The sequence below is a fragment of the Fusarium redolens genome (assembly GCF_020744475.1).
Source record: "Fusarium redolens strain MPI-CAGE-AT-0023 chromosome Unknown BKA55scaffold_4, whole genome shotgun sequence".
Classification (NCBI taxonomy): Eukaryota; Fungi; Ascomycota; class Sordariomycetes; order Hypocreales; family Nectriaceae; genus Fusarium; species Fusarium redolens.
Genome location: NW_025763667.1, coordinates 1455161 through 1472906, shown reverse-complemented (window position 1 = coordinate 1472906; position 17746 = coordinate 1455161). Strand labels below are relative to the sequence as shown.

The window sequence follows — 17746 nt, the reverse complement described above, 5'->3', positions numbered from 1 at the left end:
TCCTTTCCATAATTCCAAACCTTAAACGCCGTCTCAAAACAAAAAGAGTGATGTATCATATGTACAATCGAGCTAGATCGATCTTTTGGTTGTCTTCTGCGGTTTATGATCCACAATGTTGCCGTATTGGCATGTATTTCTCACTGAATCGTGATGCCTGTCGCGAGAGATCGGTAATTCGACAGCTTGAGCGATGCAATCTTCGTCTTCGGGGGGTCAGGCGTAATGACCATTCTTCCGTCCTTGTTGTACACAATGTTGCCAAAGGACTCACTCAACTCTGGAAAATGAACATCGGGGCGAACGCGACCCATCTCGGCCAAAATCCTCTCGCTCCAGACGCCAGAACAAGCACCCTTGCCCATAATGAAAAATGGGTTGAGAGGAGGCAGTACGGAGTCTAATATTTATGTTAATGAGGAATTCAAGGTTGAGCTGCGGATAAACTTACCAAGATCAACAAACCGAATCCTGAGATAAATCACTTCCTTGAGCTTTTCCAATGATCGAATCGCTGACAGTACCAACTTTTCAAATGCATCAATGAATCCCATATCTTGAATGCCAGAGCCAGCCTCGTGGAAGCTCGTGTTGTATCGGCAGCAATTCTTGACCGTCAAGTCCAGAGTCTTCAGTCGGGAAGTTCGTGGGTCGGTTGATCGCATAGCCACATCGAAAAAGTGGTGACAAACACGGCCGGTGTAGGCGAAATGCTCTAACGAAGGTAACGCCTCGGCCATCCTTGCACAAATGTGCGTCTTCTGTACGACCTTCGAATAGAAGGGTGGCATAACTCCCTCCCGACGATAGTCGCTCTCGAGGCAAAGACTCAAATTCGTGATGTGACGTGGGAGTTTTGGGAGAAACTCGGCCATAGTAATATAGCTCTTGGACTTTGGTTTACTATAAGAACCCTGCCATTCGTAAAGACCTGGCAAAGCATTCAGAACTGTTGCAAAGTCCTGGTCGTCTCTCATGAGATTCCACTGGCCCCTCGTGACTAGCGTCTGTACCGATTCAAGAACAGGCAGAGGCTTGTAGATGGCCGGGTCGATCCTCTGCTCGGGAAAGTGAAGAACTCTCGGTGCCTTGCGTCGCTCGCCTCCTTCTAAGGTCAAAACTCTGGCCTGGGGTAGAGTCTGTCCAACAAATTGAAACACCTGCTCAAGGGTACAGTTGTTACCAGGTAAAGTGTATGTCGCGTTAGTCAGTCCTTCCATTGTGACTGTAGGCAGCGTCAGAGTATTCGATAGAGCGACGGGTCCATAGGTCGGTTGGAAAACGGGGAACCAGACCTCGATGTGCTTGACATATGATTGCAGGTGCTCGTGCAGAGCAAGGTGAACCATAGCATCTTCCAAGCAGTCGACAGTCGCTTTGAGTTTGATATGGCGATAGAGCCGTTGCTGAACAAGAATCCGCCAAACATCGCTCACAAGTGCCAACTCCGTCAATTCCCTTCTCCTCGAATGTCTAAGCGCTGTTCCCCAACTTTTTGTAATACTCGATACGGCCATTGAACTTCGCGATGTAGCGGAAACTCGGTACCCAAACAAATGATCTAGTATCGCTTCATGAACCTCGATTGGCAGCTGATTGAAGTCGGTTATAGGGCGAGGAAGGACCACTGGCTCGTTATCGGGGGAAGCAGCAGAATCAGTGGGAGTATCGTGGTCGGCGCCATGCGGAGAACCGCTCAAGCAGCATGGCTTGGAGTGTCGGCGATCAGGATGAGGAAATGGTGTGCTGCTCGGTCTCGTCGGAGGAACGAAATCGGATGTCTTGGCTTGATCGTGAGAAGGGCTGGATGAGCCGGGAGAGACAGGGTTGGAAGCGGTATTGAGAATGCCGTTCAACATGGACGATGCCATAATGGAGGCAAATTCTGTATCGGAGTCGGCATCATCGTCTCGATCATCGCTCAGGTCGTTCCTTCGTGACGTATAACTATCTCGGATAGGCAGAAGGGCGGATGGGGGAATAGAGGTAGGACAAGGCGCACGCGGGCCGGTGTGGCCGTCATCGGCTGTATCCATATGTTCACTGATAGAGTCTCCCATATCGATATCGATATCGGTATCTGATTGCAATTCCAGGTTCTCCATAAGATGGCTCCAAGGCCGGCACCCAGTGCATCTCAATAAGGTCAGGGCCGGAGTTGCAGGATGACACTCGAATACAGGATGCAGCGGTGGTTGTTGGATGAAGAGGAGCAGATTATTGTTGACAGTGAAGGATGAGAAAGAAGTTATCGGCACCACAAGATTCAAGGGCTGGAGATTGAGCCCCCAAAGTTTCGGTTGGTTCACGGTGGACACAGACGAACGGGAGAGGGAACGGGAGGGATGAGAAACAGGTGATTGACCTCCAGGGAGGGGAATGGTAATAAAAAAAGGAAATATGATGGGTTGCGATACGACAAGCGATGAGATGGGAACCCCGAAATGAACTCCACGGTCACAGATAAAGGCGATGAGAGGTGATTTCGTAAGATTGAGATTCGAATAGGTAAAAAGAGAGGGGAGAAGCAGAAAAGAAGATAGGTAGAGAAGGATTGGGGAATGGAAATGGAAATGGAAAATAGAAGGACGGGAGGAAGAGGAAAGGAAGATGAGCCAGCCAGCCGTTGAGTGGGAGTGAAATCGGAAATGGGAGGCGTTGATTAGCGGCTGCTGCTGCACTGCACCGCACCGCACTTAACTGAGGTGCATAGGTAGCGAAAGACCCCCCTCCCCTCACTCTGCCTCGCTACAGATTATTTATTTGTTGTTATTATTCCACAACTGAGTACCCCCCTCTGCCAGCAACTAAACTAACTCGAGTCTCATAGTTATCTTTATTGTCTCTCCCTTCAATGCCCGTCTCACTACTCAACCAAGCCTAGATTGCGTGGGTGGCTGCAGCGTATATCCAGCCCAGGTCTTGTTTTGTCGTGAGTGGCAGTGAAAGTCTTACATAGCCTTGTAAATGTGCATGCTCGTATTGCAACCCGCCCATTCTGATGCGGCCTTTCAAGATAAGGCATTGATACTACCGTACCCGTCATGGCCACGTCGTCACAGCACATGACTCTGCTTCTTTGGTAAGTACAGTTGCATGTTGTTTATGCTGGCACAAGAATTGTCCACGGCGGATCGTTATCAAAGAACCTAGTGGAGGTCGCGTGCTTAGCGGCAACGGATCTCCACAGCAAAAGACAAGACAAGACATGTGGGAGTTCAGCTTTATGGAATTGTGGTTGTAACTGCAGGTAACCTACCAGCAACGGTTCTCTAGCAACGATCAAAACAAAGGAAACCAAATTAATCTTTGTTATCTCATTCATCTGGTAACAAACGGCTCCAGCGTCAGTAGATAAACCTTAGCACCTCCACTCTCTTCTTCGCAGCCCAGCCCAGCCATCAATCACACATGGATCACATCCAATCCACCTAAGCCGACGCCTCACTTTGACCAAATGTGTGACCAAAGTCCTCAGTCCAGCCTCTGCCTTGGTAGCTTGGGTAACTAAGCACCGACTGAATCAGCAACTTATCATGTCATTGCACCCAATCGTCAGATTCTTCCATCCAGAATAGCCTCTCGCTCGAGCCAGCGCATCATGATTTCCACAAGAACCACCCGGACCCCCTGCAAGACCCTGAAAGTTGTTCATCTGCTAGCGCCGCGCCAGGCGCGATCTCTCCTCGGCTTTGCTTATTTCCCGTTACTCCTCTTGTTGATGCGTTATCGATTCGTTAGTCTTGAACACTCTCAGCAATTCATTCCAAGAGCCATTTTTTTATTCGAGGGAGCAGTCAGATGAGGTGAGTCTTTTGTCTGAAACATAATTGATTGTCTTGGGATGCCATTCGATCTAATATTATGATGTGCCCTGTCCCTAGAGAGCAAAAAGGCATGAGATCTTCAGTTAGATAGCTAAAAATAACCAATCAAAAGTCTTCTAAACTCATCATAAAATTGTCCAAGTGTTTTTGTCACTTGATCATGGTGCCATGTTTAAGGTAGCATCAAATTTTGATCGTCATCGCGTACCCTATATTACCGTGCGTCGTCATTCAACATCGAGTGATTGTACACCAAGAGGCAATGCATTGTCAAGAGGGTAATAATTTCTTTGCATACTAACTTGTTGAAGAATATTAACATATTCATGATCTCCCTCAACTGCCGATGATCTTCTGCATGACGATCCCTGTCATAAATAACCACGGTTTTGCAGATACTCCATAAGCAAATGCCGAGTTCATATCTCCACCTCTTAAATCATGGAATCACACATTCTTAAAGTGCATCAACATCCAATATTTTTGTCTTATGGGGAAAACTTCGTTGGTGTCTTCAGTACAATACAGCACGTCTCAAATTTCTTAAAGAAGGACCAATCAATGTTTTTCATTTTCAACCTCCGATTATCATCAACGAATAATGATCAACATTCAATAGACTTCAATCAAAAGTTACTACCAATCTTTTGGCTCTCATACGTCGATAATAGGTACTACTCTAGAGGTTCACTGAAATTGCAATTTACATGATTCTTGGATAATATTGCCCTCCTTGATCTGTGAAAGGACTGCTTAGTTCCCTAGATACACAGCAACTAAAAGACCGCCTGAATATGGAACCGTCGTGATCTTGAAACCATTGATAGTGTCCTCTAGATAAGCCATCAAGTCTTTGTAACCTGCCTTGGCAGCCTCAGTGTTATCAGCAACTACTGTAGCGCCTGGCTTCATGCGCGGCTTGACAAGCTTGAGTGTAGGCAGAGCCAGAGGGGTCCAAACTGCATTATGGTTAGTAATACTGGACAAGAGAAGAATCCTTTTATCGTTGCGGGAGCTGACTCACTGTCTAGGAGTAGGAAATCCACTTGTTCTGGCAGATCAGTCTTGAGCGTCTCTCGCAGATCTCCCTCTCGTAATTCAATAAACTTCTCTATATCATCACCAGCTTGACTCCAATACTTGCGAGCCTTAACAGCCTTGGTAGGTTCATTCTCAGTTGCAATGACCTTGCCTGGCTGCGAGCCAGCATTCTGAGAAACTGCCAGAGCCAGGTATAAAGTGCTAACACCAAATGATGTCCCAGCCTCGACAACGAAACGTGCCTTCATAGATCGCAGAAGGAGGTATACATAGGCGCACTTGTCGGGGTCCAATGCGACAAACTTGTCGAGTGCGGTAGAGGCAGGTCCATCTGTGCTGACGTAGGGAGGCTCGTCGAGAGCTTGCTTGTGAAGGTCTCGAAGAAGCTCGATAGTTTGAGAGCTTGCGGCTATAGAAGCCAAAGTTGTTTCGATAGAGGCGTAATCAGGCATATTGGAGCTCGATAGGCAACTGTACCGATAGTTATGTGAGACAGAATCACTAATCGATTCAAGGAAAAGTCTGGCCTTTATGCAATTCGAGAGTCGGACTCAGGCTGAAGCCGATGTTTATATCCGTTGATGCTGATGAGGAATCAATGTGGAACCTGCAGTCATGGGAAGGCGTCGAAGAAGCTGACCCCGCTCCTCGGCGTCAGAAGTTATCGACCGATGCCGAACTCGGTATATACTTTTCTTGAGTCACTCGAAGACAGTAGAAGTTGAGTCATAGAAGCAATGCAGATACATAGGTAGGAAAGCCGCGGTGTATCAAATCTATCAACGTTCATGAATCATTGCACTTCCCAGATAGCTTGTACTACCAAGGAATATCTGTCTTAATAGGCATCTAGCCATTGATTAATACCCATGGTTCTTTTTTGATAGTAAATCTTCACTCGGGTATACAGATAGAGAAAAGGACCGTTTCTCGAACAAATCTTGAAATTTAATCCAGTTCACTGTTTGCAACACTTTCACTTCTCTTTACATCCCCGGAGTTGGACAAACATCTAAAACACAGACAGCCAGGGCGTTGGAAACCTTTTCGATAATAGGGAGTCTAGTAATATAAGATTATATACACAAATTTAGTTTCAGTCGCAGATTATAGGTTGGTCTTTTATTTGTTAGCGAAATATTGATCTTGACCACCGCTTTCGAAGTTGTAACCTCTAGGAGACTTAAGACCTTTAATTAGGATACAAAAAGGAAGAAAAAAACAGTCAAAGCTTAGGACTTATTATAATAAAGTCGTCTAAAGCTGGTTTAGGATTTCGGTCACCTGGGCTTCGGGGGTTACCTTTTCTTTTGTAAATTGTGCCCTAGCTTCCCCAGTTTCGAAATAAATAGAAATGTCTTGATAAAGATCTTCCTGAAATTACGTGATCCAAAAGCATCATAGGCTATGCTTCTTCCACAAGGCAGAAGACTGTAGCTGATTGACTCAGAGAGAGAACTGAAACACTCTAACTGTAGTCCACATAGGCTATTGAAAATGATACGAATTGAAGACCCAAACGTTTCTGAGAAAGAGCTAGTAGTTTCACAAATGACATTATCTGATTCCTCCAAGGGCCAGATTTAGGCCAAGCCAACATTGCATTGATCCTTTGCATTTTGCTGTGAAATATTATCGAGGACTTTGTAGTGCAACATGTCTTAGAGGCAGCTGGCATAGGCCATTAAATCGACAAGAGAGACAATAGCCTAAATTTTACTGCGAATCCATCGAGTAGATATGTCGATTTGTTCCTTCAGCGTTCAACAGATGTAGCCAAATTGGCCTGGCTGATCTGGAGAAGGAGCACAAACGCTTCGGCAACAGTTAGACTTTTATGATTCCAAATTGAAAACTTCAAACCTCGATCTTCTTTGATCAGTTGGAACGGAGGATGTGTCAGATTCGATTTGTAATACTCCACGACCTGAGGGCAAGGCTGAATGGTGCAGAGCTGCCTCGAATGGAGTCATGGGATGATATTGGTGGATAAATCGGTAGCGAAAGTGCTGTCGAGATTGTGGACGTAATGGATGACATGCATGTTTTCTTTCATTGCATTAGATCTTGTGTCGATCAGACAAAAGAGGGACACCGAAGAATGATTAGAAGCATGTTAATCCCGAAAAGGGGTTCGTGTAGGAAATGTCTGAAACTTCGTCTGTCAAACAACGAAACATTACTTCCGAAACTACTTATGGTTAAAGAAATGTTTGGAAGTATAAGGTCAAGTCCTAAGGGAATATATTTTATGGTTATTTGGGAGATTGAGCTAATGAAGACCTCAAGTTGTAGGGATGAGAACCATCCGCATCAAGCGCAGACTATGATAACTACAGTTGGACTACTACCCGTGCGCATACAGCTTTGACAGCAAAAAGAAATCGCATAAGTTCTCAGCTATTAGTCTTGGGAGTTCTAGGGTCAATGTTGACCTTCTATATGCGTGTCTAGCAGTGTTGACTTGCCTTGTGCTTCATTTTTCAAGTCTCGAAATACGGTTTCGGAAATTTGATATGGCCTTGGCAACATTAAACAGACAGTCACATGGGGTTTCAACCCAATAGTTGATCACTTATGAAACCATAGAAGGCGGTGTATACTTATGCGTATAGAATATGGAAGGTAGCCGTGTCATTCAATCTCCGGCTTGGGCCGTGTTGTGTGGAGGCCAGAATGACACATCATCGTCCAGGTGAAAAGAAGCCATGATTGATAATGGAGATCAACCACATTTGAGCAAGAGCCTCTCCGCGGTACATAAATCACTTGCCGCTTTTCCGTAGTGTCGTACATATGGCAGTTTTTCCGGCAGAATGACTGGGCCGTCAGTGGACAATGGATGATATAGGGCAAGGATGTCTGTGTGTCAAGTCCGTCTCGCCACGATCTAGACTCCAAAGATGCGATTCTGCGAGTTTCAGAACTTCGTCAGCTCAAAACATGTCAAGGCCCGACTCAAAAAGACGATCATCGGTTTTGATGTGTCTTTGTGTTTTGTGTTAACAAAAAGTGAGGTAACCATATGTTGTCAGTTGTTGTTTTACTAGACCCAGAAAATAGCCTTTGATAGGTCGCTTGGCAGGGAGGGTTCTGTAAGCGCGCTCCTTCCCTTCAGTGATCCCTTGTGTTATTAGTCATGAGTAACTACCTCAAGGGCATCGCTTTCCAAATCACTGCCAATATACCTTACTCAACTCAAACATGTGAAGAAAAGAAGCTATTCCCAAACGCAGACAATGATTCCACAGTTGAAGAGTTCTACCGAGGCCATCGCTTGTTGGTTGTGTTTCAACCGTGCCAACCTTGGTCTTATCCAGTGTCGTCCCAATCAAAATAACGATCCATGATCGATGACACAAATCAGGTGAATCGCCCTTAGCTGCTTGCCTTGTTCGAGAAGGTCGACTTCTTTGATCAGTACCAAATCTGCTGAACCATGCCCTTAGGTCATTTCGCTGGCCTTCACCTGCTGAGCCACACCAGAATTCGATACAGTACCTTGCTCCCTGGTTGTCTCCGAGACACGCTTAGCCCGTGACCTGCATGGCGCCCTACCTATTATATCCCCGACAGCCCGGGGTTAGCACCCCCCACGATACTCATCGTCCGTTGTATTCGGCCGTTAGAGCCCCTTCAGGATTGCCAAAACAACCCCTTGGCTCTGTATTTGCGACACTGAGCCATTGAGAAGATCTTGCAAAGGGGCGCACGCTAGAACAATTTGCAAACTTTTTCTCCGACATACGACAGACAAAACAAAACAAAGACTATTTGCACACGTATCACCTCGAATCTGGAGACATCTAGCGTTTGTTAACACGGCGCTTCGAATCAGCGTCGTTTGGATATAAGACGCCGCGTGGGAAGAGACTTCAGCAGCCAACCAAATCGACTTGTGCCTGGCAGCTCCAGACGCCAAAGCCTAGCGGCACTTGTTTCAAACTTGGGATTGACAGGGATAGGCCAGGGGTCATCAAGCGCCGATTCTTGGAAGGGCTTGGCCGGTTTCCAGTGAGTGGATCTTCCGTGATGATGTGACATTGAGATTCAGTACTGGCCGCCAATCGTACTGCATTATCACGCTTTCTCAACTGAGGAACAAAACCGCTGTGATATTGCTAATGTGCATTGTTCATGGGTAATATTCTTAGTTGGGTCTTGGCCTGGCCGGCAAGATTCATTTCAAGATACTTGACAGTCTGGGATGTGATGCAAAGACTAGCTGATGGCAGGAGTCGGCCGAGATCATCCTCGCATATGCCCTGGATGGAGGCTTTTGGATTTTCGGATTTTCTCTGCCTCTTGCTTAAAGGCAACAAGATTACGGATAGTGATGAGCTAATCGTGCCGCTACCAGCACTCAAAGCACTGACCGTTAGCTAAGTGCAACTACTGTACTACATGTGACGCGCCAGCTCTTTGATTTACAGTGATGAGGCGGCATTTGCTGCGTATCATTGGCGGTACTTGACTGGGTCTGCGGGTTGTGGGCAACGACAACGGTTCTTCTCGCCCAACGCATTGCGGAAAAAAAACAAGGGACGTGCTGCTATTGCGGTTATGATTGTTGCTTTTGAGAATCAGTAATCAAACGCCAATTTTGGATATACCAATCAGTGATGGCTATCGATCAGATGCCCATACAGTTACATACGCTATTATAACTGCTTCAAAGCAATTATGGTTTCGTCGTCGATTCGATGTCACCGCAAGTGTGCCAGATTTTCGCATCCCCAGCTCCTGTGGCAGAGCTGACGATTCAAGTTAACAAGCTGGCTGAGCAAGCATGAGCATTGAAAACCCCACCGAAAACAGAAAATCTTGATGGTTCCAAGGGGTTCTTGGAGTGAGGCCCAGGCGTTTGACTTGGCGACTATAGTCGTACAGGCTTCAGCACACTAAACTAAACAACACCTCCAGGCCCTTGTCCCTGGCGCCGAAGCCCTGGATCCACGGCCCCTAGCGCCTCATCCCCGCCATGGATCTTGCGGCTCCCTCCTGAAGCAGCGAAGCTTGATCTGAACATGTTGAAGCCACCAGTGAGAGGCCGATATTCTATTGTTCGGTTTTCTCCTATTAAACCCACATCTCCCACCCATTGTCAGCTGCTGGGCGGCCATTCTTATTCTATTGTTCGGTTTATTCATTGTTGGAAGACGTCTTTTTTCAGTCTTCCATTATTTTCTCATTCTTCCTTTCCCTTGATTTCCTTTCCCTCTTTGTGCTGCTAGACAGTCCCATTTAGCTTGTTAATCACCATCCTTTCATTGTTATACTGAACAGTGTATCGCGAACTTGCGAACTAACACGACCGATCCTTATTCAACAACAAGAGAGGAGCGTTGATCGCACAACTCCTCTAATAGCACTCTTTTGTTGCTTTGTTTCGAACTCAAAGCTTACCTTCATTACATTTCGACATTCGATTTATACGATCGAGCTGCCAACTGAGTGAAACGGCTGGAACCACTTCACTTCTCTCACTTCAACAACATATTTTACAATTTAAACTACAAAACGAACGATAAATCTATCAAAATGGCTCTCCTAAGAACCTTCCTCGCTTCCCTGCTCGTTGCAGCTCCCTTTGCTGCCGCCGCTCCTATTGATGTTGCTGGGACTCTGGGTGATATGGCCGACAGTATCGGAGGTGGCCTTGGAGGTGAAGCCGACAAGAAGATGGGAATTAGCGCTTTCCTTCGACCTATGCTCAAGAACCCCGATGCTCTCAACGTCATTCCTAACCGATATATCGTTGTGTACAATGATACCTTTGACGACGATACGATTAGTGCCAAGGAGGCTACCTTTGCTGCCGCTATCAAGAAGCGAAACCTCAACAAGCGAAGCTCAATCGGCAAGGCCATGTCTACTTCAATTCAGTCATTCCGCATGAACAAGTGGCGTGCCATGTCTCTCGATGCCGACGATCTTATGGTTCAGGATCTCTGGAACTCCGATGAGGTTGCATACATCGAGGCTGATACTAAAGTTCAACTTAATGCTGCTATTGCTCAAGTTAATGCTCCCCCTGGACTTGACCGTCTCTCTCACAGCAAGGTCAATCAGGACACCTACGTTTTCGACGACTCCGCTGGTGAGGGCATCACTGCCTACGTTGTCGACACTGGTATCAAGATTGATCACAGCGAGTTCGAGGGCCGTGCCACTTTCGGAGCCAACTTCATTAACAATGTTGTAAGTGACCATTGAGTCGTGAACACTCAGAAAAGAGACGAAGCTAACTGAATATATAGGATGATGATGAGAATGGTCACGGCAGTCACGTCGCTGGTACCATCGGTGGTGCTACCTTCGGTGTTGCCAAGAAGGTTGATCTTGTTGCCGTCAAGGTTCTCGACGCCTCAGGCGGTGGCAGCAACTCTGGTGTCCTTCAGGGCATGCAGTTCGTCATCGACGACGCCAAGAAGAAGAACCGAGTCGGCAAGGCTGTTATGAACATGTCTCTTGGCGGTGACTTCTCTCAGGCCATTAACCGTGCTATCGAGGCTCTCTTCAAGGCTGGCATTGTCCCTGTTGTCGCCGCCGGTAACGAGAACGTAAGTGACCAACTATCTAGAGTGATCTGTAACCCGGCTAACAATTTTTACAGCGCGAGACTGCCCTCACTTCTCCTGGCTCTGCCCCCAACGCCATCACTGTCGGTGCTATTGATGCCACCACAGATGAGCGTGCTGATTTCTCCAACTTTGGCCCCGAGGTCGACATCTACGCTCCCGGTGTTAATGTCCTCAGTGTTGGTATCAAGTCAAACACTGACACCGCTACCCTCAGCGGTACCAGCATGGGTATGTCTTACTTCCCTACCTCTACTAAGTCAAGTCTCAAACTAACATGTTTCATAGCCTCTCCTCACGTTGCCGGTCTCGCCGCCTACCTCATGGGCTTCCAGCAGCTCGATGGTCCTGCTCAGGTCGCCAGCCTCATCAAGAGCCTCGCTGGGCAGACCGGTGCCAAGGTCAGAAACAATGTCCAAGGCACAACCGACAACATCGCCAACAACGGCAACCAATAGAAGCATCATCGCAGCAGCAGCATCAATTAGGGAACCAGGGACGAGGGAAAGCGGAATTTTTCTTATACCACAAAAATATTTCAGGATAATTGGCCACTTAACCGTACAAACCTGAACCATTTATGCCTCGTGTATGTATGGGATATAATTTAGGGTGTCATTTATGAATCATCTCAAGTCATGTGTGTCAGGAGTTTTCTTTGAGGCTTGGAAATGGTCTAACCGAGCGTGTTTGTTAGTATAGATGGTACGTAACGGCATTATAGACCTTCTAGATTACCATTTGCTTTTCACTGTCAGTGCATGAAGTGACAAGTTTGACGTACGCCACTTAGTGAATGTAAGATTCATGCTCCTCGGGGTATCAGAAGACTGAAGGACCCCGAATCGGGGCCGAAAACAACTAGTCAAAGAGCCTGCTAAACTCATAATAATTTAGGATAAGTTGCTATAAATTATCCTAAACTTATCTAAGTATTTTCTCAGGATTAAAGGCCAAAGTTTCCTGCCATTCTCTAGCCTGCCGTGCACCTTGATGCCTTAAAAAGAGCAGGACGATGTAACCAAAACCCCTGAATGATGGGCACGTCCGTCGATGAAAGATCGGCTAAGGCATGTCCCGCCAGTAGTGTACCAGCATGTCGCACCAACAGCATCAAAGGTGAAACCTTGCCCGGACGCATTTCATGCCTTACTAGTAATAGCACGTCCCTAAGGAGCAAGTATCGCCAAACACGGGTCGAATCAGAGATGAACTAATTTCTAAAAGGATGAAATGTTTGCTCGCCGCCACCAGTCTGGCATCCTACGATGTTGAGACAGACTTGTGGCGTGACGTCGCCGTGAGGCGGAAACCAAGAGCAAAGAGATATTTAATTTTCGCACTTCTTCGGCACAATCATAGTCATGGAAGGACTCGATTGCAATTTGACATCCGTGCAGGAGTTGAGCTGGGTTTCAAGACAAGAGACAACATCATCAGTGGGTGAACGGGACGAAACTTGAACTGCAACGCGCGCTGTATCGCGCCGCTGCAGGTAGTATTAAACAAGAGTATAAAGCCGAGCAATATGCCGCTGAGCAGGTCCTGTCATATGAGGACCATTGCTAAATATGGTATGTACGTTAGGATATCGTTAAAAACGTTCGTGCCGTGAACAAAGCAAAACAGATCGGCGCGCATAATATTACAATTCTTCGTGACCCGTGATCATGGGGGTAGCCTTCTCGCCACCTGGTAGGAAGACGCTGGCTTCCCTAAAGATAGTATCGAATCTGGCTCCGAAGAACCAAGCGGTACCGATCTGTGGATCGGGTGTTAGTTGAGTACGGCCTTGAGAGTATGGGGCTGGCGTACCATAAGACCAGAAATGCAGACCAGAGCTGCAATGACAACACCGAAGAGAACAACAGCCTCGCCAGAGTCCATGGTTGGCTCCTTGTTTTGAATCTGGTTCTGTGTAGCGGCTAGCTTCTTGGGGTCCTGCTTGGGGAAGAGAGTCTCGATGAATTGCTCAATCTGGAACTTGTTAGCGAACGGATATCAGAGATGCTTAAGGGGAAAGCTGACCTTTGCACATTGAGCACTGATGGCAAGGAAGTTGGGATCACGAGGGTCGTTCTTCTTGGCGATTTGTCGAGCATATCGCTTAAAGACCTCACATACTGTGTAGAGGTTTTGTGTACAGTCGAACATGATCTTGCAGGCATCGCCCTTTGTGATCTTGACGTTCCTCTTGAGCACCTCAGGGTTACGGAAGACGAGCTCCAGTGTCGCAATAGCCATGCCTTGAGGAATAGCGACGAAGTTGAAAACACTCTGGTCCTTGATACCCGCCATGTAGAAGAGACACTCCTCGCTGTGCTTCAGCGCATCGAGAACCATCGCTGAGACACACTCCAGAGCCTTTGTTTGCTGGCTGGGGTCGAACATATCTTCCCACTTCTCGACGTGCTGGCTCCAGATCTCCTTGGGGTACCATCTTCGACCATCTTGCCAGTCCTCGTGGATATCTCGAATGATGTTGGTCTTCTGGAGAAATTGACCCATTGACTCGGTAAGAGAAGGACGCTCAGCAAGCTTGGGGTTAGCCAGCTCTGACTCAACGAACAGACGCGTTAGGCCCTCGCCAACGAGACCAGCGACGTAATGGCAGTACAGCTCGTACTCCTCAATAGTCTGCACACCGTTCTTGATCATCTCCTCGTTTTGGGCATAGTCAGCCATACCATTGCCCATCTTGCGAGTCATGTCCTTGATGATCTGGTAGTAGGGGGCCTTGATCTTCTTGAGCTCTGCAATGACCACATCGAAGTGCTCCAACAGCTCCTTATCCTTCTCTTGACTCTCATGGAATTGCCAACCATCTTCTTCCATGGTGATGTGGAAGTTTCGAAGGAGGGGAACCTTCTTGTCTAGGGGGATGGTCATGTCATCCTCGATGGTGTCTAGGCCACGGAGGCAGAGGTAGAAGAGAGTGATGGGGACGAGGAGTTCGTGGTTAAGCTCTTGAATGACAGCCGCAAAACTGCGACTTGTCATGTCGAGGTAACGAAAGCATTCTTTTAGCTCTGGGGACTCTGTGCTGGGATCGCGCTGGTGGACGGGATCATGCCAGACCTTCCTGGAGCAATGTTAGGCATGTTCTTTTGGTGTGAGCGCGAAAGGGCAGAGACTTACCATTGAATGATCGATCGAAGCTGGTAAGGATGGAAGAGGTAGTAGAGGTAACCCATCTTGGCGGTGGTAGCGTGAGGGGGTAGGAGAGGTAGAGGTGAAGCGTGTGAGAGCTTGAACTGAGCAGTGCACGTCTTGATACAGACGTACAAGGTCAGGTAGACGGGAGGAAGCAAATGTTATATATCAATTAAGTTGCGACCAGATCCCGGAAACGTCTTGGGTGTATTTTCTCACCACCAGATGCTTGGAGAAGAAAGACGAGAGGACAGATGGGAGAAGCAAAATAAGAGGATGGCCTCCGCTCCGGATAAATCCACAAATTATGCACAGAGCTCAATTTCTCGCCTGGCAGGGTGGGTGCTGCTGACCCTTGTAGAACGATCGTGCCGATAGGGGCATAAGCGCCGCGTTACATGCATTAATTGTCGTATTCGGGTTCAATGACTGGTTCCTGATTGTGATTAGGCTTTCGTCACACTGCAAGTCATCAATTAATTCCAGGCCTCCCATCTTTGATCTGCGCTTAAGCAACAAGTGGGTAGCATCCGGAGGTTGGTTACAGTTGATCGGATCTTGCAGGTTGTCAATCAGCCGGAACTCCGGTTACAACTCCGCCCCCGAATAGCAATTCAAATGCCGGTCCGAACGCCGTAATGGTGTGTGTTCAGGCCGAATGTTGAGACGAAACATTCAAGCAAGCTGGCGTCCTAGACGGTGAAACATAACTTCTGGGATACATATTGAGCTCTGATTGTTTCTCTCAAACTGTGGGTGTTAGAATTCAGTATTCCGCAACTATCTGGCCTCATTATCGCACAGGGTCTTTGATTCGACGAACTTTACAAGCTGTTGACAGATCATAGAATTGCTCTATCTTAACGTCTCCCAAGTCTAATGTGGTCTAGATCTAAGATTACCAGCGGCTTGGTCAATCCATGGACCCTTATGCATGTAAACGATCCGGACCTCCTGACCGCCCAGCCGGATTTATCCAACGCCGCTAGAGTGACAGAAGTCTAAGACCAGTATTGGAGAATTCCAGTAGAGGTGAATCCTTAGCCTTGACGGTTTATCTTCTGCAATTAACCTCATTTGATATACCAGGTCTCTTTGCACCCCGAGGCGCCGTCAGCTGAACCTTACGCCACCAGGTTTGCAACGACATACGGCGCTCACTGGCCTGACCTACTTAGGTGATATGAAGATGGCACAAGACAGGCCCAAGAGCCTCTAAACTCAATTGATATTGTTAAAACTCGAACACTCAAAATGGTGGAAACCCCTCTTATCGTCTGAATATCCTGGAAACTTATATTGATCATTGATCAGGATACAGTCCGCACAACACGTGAATTGCGTCTTGCCATGAAATCTCACACGAAAGGCTTTCAGATCTGTATCGTTTAGAGGAAAATGAATGATAAGCAAGGCTCGAGACTTGTTTCTGGGAGTGATACCTCTCGGAAGTTCTAGATCTGGAATGTGCTCATGCTCTATTCTGAGAACAACGTCCACGCAAGTGCATGGTATTAGAGGCTTTCAGATGTTCCAATAACTCACAGAAGATTTGCGCGATGAAGCGAACATATCTTCTTGAAGTCAATATGAACCGTGGGACCAACTTGGGTGAGGTTGGTAGGTAAGGTATGTTGTTTCAGTACGAAAAGAGCATGTTCACTTCTATTTCCAAGTTTCTCAGGGTGCTTTTCTATTGCTGCCTTCACTTGTGCTTAAAGGAGGGCAAGCTAGAATCCAGATCCACGACTCAATTGTTGTTAGGGTCCTCTTTCTAACATTGCAAAGAATGTGCCTTTTAGTGGCTGTTACTCAACGTCGGAGAAACCGTATATTGGGAAGGGGCCAACCTGGAAACGATCGGAGTCCAAGTCAAACTTGTCATTCTTCTTCTCCTTGACTTCTGATTCTCATAAAGCATCATTCTTCTACTTTGGACCTCGAGATATAACCTTCCAGAGAGCTCTGTTATATTCGCATCAACAACAGCATGCCTTCCCCGCCCAACAAACCCACGCTGCCACAGGTCACTGGACAAGCTACTTCGCAACTTAGTGAGCTCAGTTTCCTCAGTTTCGTGATCTTGAGAACTGTTAAAACAGTTTGGTTCAGTACCCTGTTGGAAGCGGAGCTCAGAAAGGGAAATCATCAATACAGGCATTGCACGGCTACAACTCTAGCAACATGTATAGCGGCATTGGAAGCAGACCCACCAACTCACGTTTTTGTCGTCTTCGACGATGCCGTGGATAATATCGACTATACCGTGGATGATATCGACGATGCCGTGGATGGTATCGAGGACACCACCCCACGCGAGATAAAGCCTCTAGACACTGTCACGAAGTCATCCATCCTAGAGTTCTGCGCCGATCGGAAGATCCATTGCACATTCTTCAGTAACGGAAACTTCTATCGACACGATGAGAGAAACTGTTTCTACGACAGTGGTTTCAAAGAAGACGCCGAGCCAAACTTCGAACTGCATCCAATCTCTCGTACTACATATGATTTTCAACAAGTTAGTACAGTGGCATCTCTGACTTTGCTCAAACTCATGCAATGGCCAGTATCTAGCACGCAAGCACGAAAAAGACGCCCTCGTTCTACGCCTTCGTTCACCTATTTGGGATAATTTTAATGGCTTTCTTGATAAGTTTGAGCGCGCGCGCAACAAGCATAACAGTTGGTCGGTTTTGCACGATGTCCTACCTGCTGCAGTCTTTTTAGCAAGACATGAAGTGACAGGCACATTCAACTTCACTAACCCGGGTACAACTACATCCTACAACGCGCTGGTTCTGTTACGGGACGAATTTAATCCCAAAATGAGTTTCACGATGCCACCAGATATAAACCCGAAGGATGCCAAGGCGGTCTACAGGAGTGATTGCAAACTGGATATGACCAAGCTGCAAGATGCTCTTAAAATTCGGGGGTATCCGGATATCCCTGGGATAGAAGAGGCTCTTCGGAACTGTTGTAAAAGAATGAAGAGTAGTAAAATAGGCCCATGAATAAATAAAAGGGGATAGACGCTAAAAACCGTTTTATAGCAATAATCAGAGAACTTAATTATAGGGTTTTATTTTCTTTTATTTTCTATTAAATATTTGGTAATATTGTCTTAATGCTATTTGACAA

At 46.9% G+C, this 17746-nt stretch overlaps 5 protein-coding genes across 5 annotated transcripts; 2 read left to right on the top strand and 3 right to left on the bottom strand.

Moving 5' to 3' along the window:
* Positions 1-140: 140 nt before the first annotated feature.
* BKA55DRAFT_536176 (uncharacterized protein) lies at positions 141-2105 on the bottom strand (the record flags this gene model as incomplete). Its single annotated transcript, XM_046189790.1, has 2 exons — positions 141-400; positions 452-2105. The coding sequence occupies 2 exons, from the start codon at positions 2103-2105 to the stop codon at positions 141-143; spliced, it is 1914 nt and encodes a 637-aa protein (XP_046053043.1).
* A 2094-nt stretch (positions 2106-4199) lies between these two features.
* Positions 4200-5552, bottom strand: BKA55DRAFT_560517 (S-adenosyl-L-methionine-dependent methyltransferase). The gene is made up of 3 exons (XM_046192104.1): positions 5396-5552; positions 4852-5339; positions 4200-4786 (listed from the first exon to the last, which is right to left on the bottom strand). Exons 2-3 carry the CDS (start codon positions 5318-5320, stop codon positions 4581-4583), a joined length of 675 nt encoding a protein of 224 aa, XP_046053042.1. The 5' UTR covers positions 5321-5339; positions 5396-5552; the 3' UTR covers positions 4200-4580.
* A 4857-nt stretch (positions 5553-10409) lies between these two features.
* BKA55DRAFT_503965 (peptidase S8/S53 domain-containing protein) lies at positions 10410-11907 on the top strand (the record flags this gene model as incomplete). The annotated part of the gene is made up of 4 exons (XM_046187055.1): positions 10410-11069; positions 11129-11431; positions 11485-11680; positions 11738-11907. The coding sequence occupies 4 exons, from the start codon at positions 10410-10412 to the stop codon at positions 11905-11907; spliced, it is 1329 nt and encodes a 442-aa protein (XP_046053041.1).
* A 1016-nt stretch (positions 11908-12923) lies between these two features.
* Positions 12924-14913, bottom strand: BKA55DRAFT_560510 (isoprenoid synthase domain-containing protein). The gene is made up of 4 exons (XM_046192103.1): positions 14588-14913; positions 13478-14531; positions 13265-13426; positions 12924-13211 (listed from the first exon to the last, which is right to left on the bottom strand). Exons 1-4 carry the CDS (start codon positions 14641-14643, stop codon positions 13095-13097), a joined length of 1389 nt encoding a protein of 462 aa, XP_046053040.1. The 5' UTR covers positions 14644-14913; the 3' UTR covers positions 12924-13094.
* Positions 14914-16592: 1679 nt separating this feature from the next.
* BKA55DRAFT_536172 (uncharacterized protein) lies at positions 16593-17619 on the top strand (the record flags this gene model as incomplete). The annotated part of the gene is made up of 2 exons (XM_046189789.1): positions 16593-17123; positions 17173-17619. 2 exons carry the CDS (start codon positions 16593-16595, stop codon positions 17617-17619), a joined length of 978 nt encoding a protein of 325 aa, XP_046053039.1.
* Positions 17620-17746: the final 127 nt, after the last annotated feature.